Below are 3,787 nucleotides of genomic sequence, written 5' to 3' on the forward strand. Positions count from 1 at the left end.
AATGCAACTTTCAAAACAAGTATATATATATATATATATATATATATATATATATATATTTAAAAAACAAAGTTGCATGATTATTGTAGGAAAAATACTGTACAAATGTACCACTAGACTAACACATTACATGTTTTAGGTTTAAAAGTACTTGTTTTTTTTTTTGGTTTTTTTTGGCCATGTCTTATTTCACATTTCGCACCAAGTAATCCAGAACTGCTGGCACTTCCTAAATAACATACCCAAAATAAAATGGTTCCAGTTCATGAGTCCATCTGAATCCACATATAAGACTCAAATTCCACTTCAGATTTGAAGTGTATTTGCAGTGCCTATTATCCCTAAATCTCTACGATTCCAATTTCAGTATTTTCACAATAGTATCTTTTTAAAAATTTGTAAACAAAAAAACTGGGCCAACACTGGCCTTTTCCTCCCTGTACTTGGCTTGTACTGTATAATGGCAGTTTAATCAAATAGCTGAGCCAGTAAACTGGTGGCTGAAGTGATCAGCTGAAATCTAGATGTCGCATATTTCGGTTTTCACCGTTCACATGAACTCTCCAGCAGGTGTAGTGTTGATCTCAGGTGTCGTGGGTTGTCAGTCTTTGCCCCCTCTGTGGTCACGCCGAAAGAAGGAGAAGAAGCCAGAGCTTTGAGAAGGACCCATCAGCATACGGGCCTGATTCTCATGAACAATTGTAATCTGTCGGAAAGAGTGAAAACAAATGCGATGTGAAAATGTTTACATTGTATGATATAAATTCATAAAGACAACCAGATGAGAAGAGATATGACAGATAAATATGAAATGAACTGGCATAATACACAAATAAAGGCACATAACTTGCCCAAGAGTCTCTCCAAGACATGAACATGTTAAAAAACAGCCAGTGAATGTGAAATGTAAGTGTCATTAAAATCTTGTTTATTAACTCTGTCCCTGTCACATTTAATTGGGTGCTGAATTCCCAATCTGTGGGTCACTTATAATTCCACATCAAAGGTGATGGTAAATATCAAGCTCTTCTCTTTGAATTCACCCATTTGCCTTGTTCATGAAAGTATTCAGACACAGTAATGGCAATAAGAAGGTAAATGGTACTGAACGCCTCAAAATGAAAACCTTTGGAGCATTTAAGTTTAATTAAGAGGAAGAGTCAACATGACATTTTTAACATGGGGTGAAATCGAGAGTGTTCATATATAATGCTAATTTATTGGAATCGTGCCCTTTTTAGTGTCTCTCTGGAACAATTTGGAAGATAAAATTAGGTGCCATAAGGTGAGGATTTTAGCTTATTTTTATGAATAATAAACTTGATGTTTCTCTGTGGAATTATATAAATCTTTATTGCTAAATAATACAATACAAAATAAAAAAAAAATGAAACAAAAATGAAAGAAAAGAAAATGTTAATTTCCTAAAATTTTAATTTTGAAAAATACTGTATTTTGTGATATTATTTGGTAAATAGGGTTTTTTTTTTTTTCAGGCCGTTTTCCATTGATTTCCACACTGATTGCCAGGAATATATAATGAAGAATCATGTAATGCAACTGATTTACACATAAACCGTCACAAGCAAACAGATACAATGCAGCACCACCTAAAAATGGTTTAGCACAATCACTTTTGCTGAGGATAAGCTGGAACACCTGAATATTGACTGCAGTGCCTCAAAAGCATTCCCTACGTTTACTGACACTAATTAAGCCTCAACGAAGCCATAGGTTGCCATGGAGATCACCTGCTACCTGTCTACCTTTAACCAGAGTTTTAATCTACAGGTACAAGTGCTCCTTCCAATTAATTGTGTTGTCATGCTTTTTGGATTCCAGGCATCGGCAAAATGAAGTATATGTAAATGAACACTGCACTTCAGAAAAGATGCTTTCAGAGAAGAGAAACTTTAATTAAAAGCAAACAAAGCTTCGAATCTTGCAAATGATGTGGTTGTTTCGGGCTGGAGCATATTTTCAGCTTTCTTGTAAAATGCTGCTGTGGTTTTTACACATGATATCTAAGACTGACCAACTAAAGCCAGTTTAGAATTAAATGAAAAGTGAGAATATCAAACTCTTAAACATTCATCAAAAGATTAACACACGCAATATCAAGGACTTTTAAGTAAATAACAAAATTAAATGTGCATGTCATACTTACAGTGCAAGGGCTTTGCATCCATGGCTCACCATCAATTTGCATAGGGAGGGCTTTACTGGTTCTGTTAATGGAACATAGTTATTTAATACTGAAACATGAAGATATGTTAAATGAAGTAAAACAAATATTTTATTATTAAACAAATTGTTTTGTTTATATACAGTATATATGTAAACATCTAGATATTAGGTTAAAAAAATAATTGTTTTTCTGCACCATTTTAACTTTTTTTTTCTAGTCCTGAAGTCTTACAATGTGGCAAATGAACTTTGAATGTAGTCAAAGTACTGTACAAATATTCTACAAAGTCCCTCAAAATAATACACTACCAAGTTTGGAGTTGGTACAATATTTAATATTTATTTTTGCTTTGAAAGCAGTCTCTTGTGCTTACCAAGGCTGCATTTATTTGATCAAAAATACAGTAAAATAGTAATATTGTAAGATATAATTACAACTGAAAACAATTGTTTGCTATTTTAATATATTTTAAAATGTAATTTATTCTTGTGATGGCAAAGCTGAAGCCATTTCAGCAGCCATTACTCCAGTCTTCAGTACCACATGATCCTTCAGAAATCATGCTAATATGCTGTTTTGCTGCTCAAACAACATTTCTTATATTTATCAATGTTGAACACAGTTGTAATGCTTAATATTTTTGTGGAAAACATTTTTTCAGGACCATTTATGAATAGACAATTCAAAAGAACTGTTTATTTGAAACAGAAATTATTTTTTTTCCAATTATAAATGTCTTCAAAGGGGTCATATGATGTTGCTAAAAAGAACACTATTTTGTGTATTTGGTGTAATGAAATGTGTTTATGCGGTTTAAGGTTAAAAAAAAACACATTATTTTCCACATACTGTACATTATTGTTTCTCCTCTATGCCCCGCCTTTCTGAAACGCGTCGATTTTTACAAAGCTCATCGGTCAGAAAAGCGAGGAGTGCACTGATTGGCCAGCTATCCAGTGCGTCGTAATTGGCCGAATACCTCAAGCATGTGACGGAAATGTTACGCCCCTTACCATATTGCCATGCCCTGTCCGGCTGGAGCGACGAGACAAAAACATTAAAACCCATTATAAACGAGGCATTTGTTGCATCCAGTGGGGACATAATTACGGATTATAATGACTTATACTGTCTTTTTACGCATTGCGTTGCATCGCGCCGTGTAAACATAAAACCATGTCTGCGTTTGTGATCGGAGAAATGACAAACAACAAGTGCTACTCTACACTGCCCAAAAAACTCGCGTTTGAATAGTCAGTGGCAAATTCTATAAATATAAAAATGTACTTATAGTCTGTGAGTCAGAACAGCCAGCATTGTAGTCTACTCTCCCAGGATCAGGAAACAGTCCTCCATAAAATGCGCTGCACACACCGCAGCCTTGAGTGAGCGGAGGCCTAGAGTGAGCAGAGGCTGGGGGCTAGAGTATGCGGAGGCCGGCTTGAGTGAGCGACGGCCGGCTTGAGTGAGCGGCGGCAGGCGGACTTGAGAACGGCGCGGTCGGCGGATTCGATGAAGGAGCGTCCGGCGGGCTTGCGGCAACCACGTGTGACGACCCCGGGCTGGACTCCGCTTCGTCCACGGTGAAAGCCGGCGAGG

At 36.3% G+C, this 3,787-nt stretch overlaps 1 protein-coding gene across 1 annotated transcript in view; it reads right to left on the minus strand.

Moving 5' to 3' along the window:
- Window positions 1-422: 422 nt before the first annotated feature.
- LOC107683423 (diacylglycerol kinase beta-like) overlaps window positions 423-3,787 on the minus strand; it is a 50,745-nt gene continuing 47,380 nt past the window's right edge. The window contains exons 23-24 of the mRNA XM_016479476.1: window positions 2,168-2,228; window positions 423-706 (exon numbers count right to left, since the gene is read on the minus strand). Coding sequence (XP_016334962.1) covers window positions 602-706; window positions 2,168-2,228 — 166 coding nt within the window. The 3' untranslated portion in view covers window positions 423-601. The remainder of the gene's footprint in view (window positions 707-2,167; window positions 2,229-3,787) is intronic.

This window comes from Sinocyclocheilus anshuiensis, unplaced genomic scaffold (genome assembly GCF_001515605.1).
Source record: "Sinocyclocheilus anshuiensis isolate Anshui unplaced genomic scaffold, SAMN03320099.WGS_v1.1 scaffold1170, whole genome shotgun sequence".
NCBI lineage: Eukaryota > Metazoa > Chordata > Actinopteri > Cypriniformes > Cyprinidae > Sinocyclocheilus > Sinocyclocheilus anshuiensis.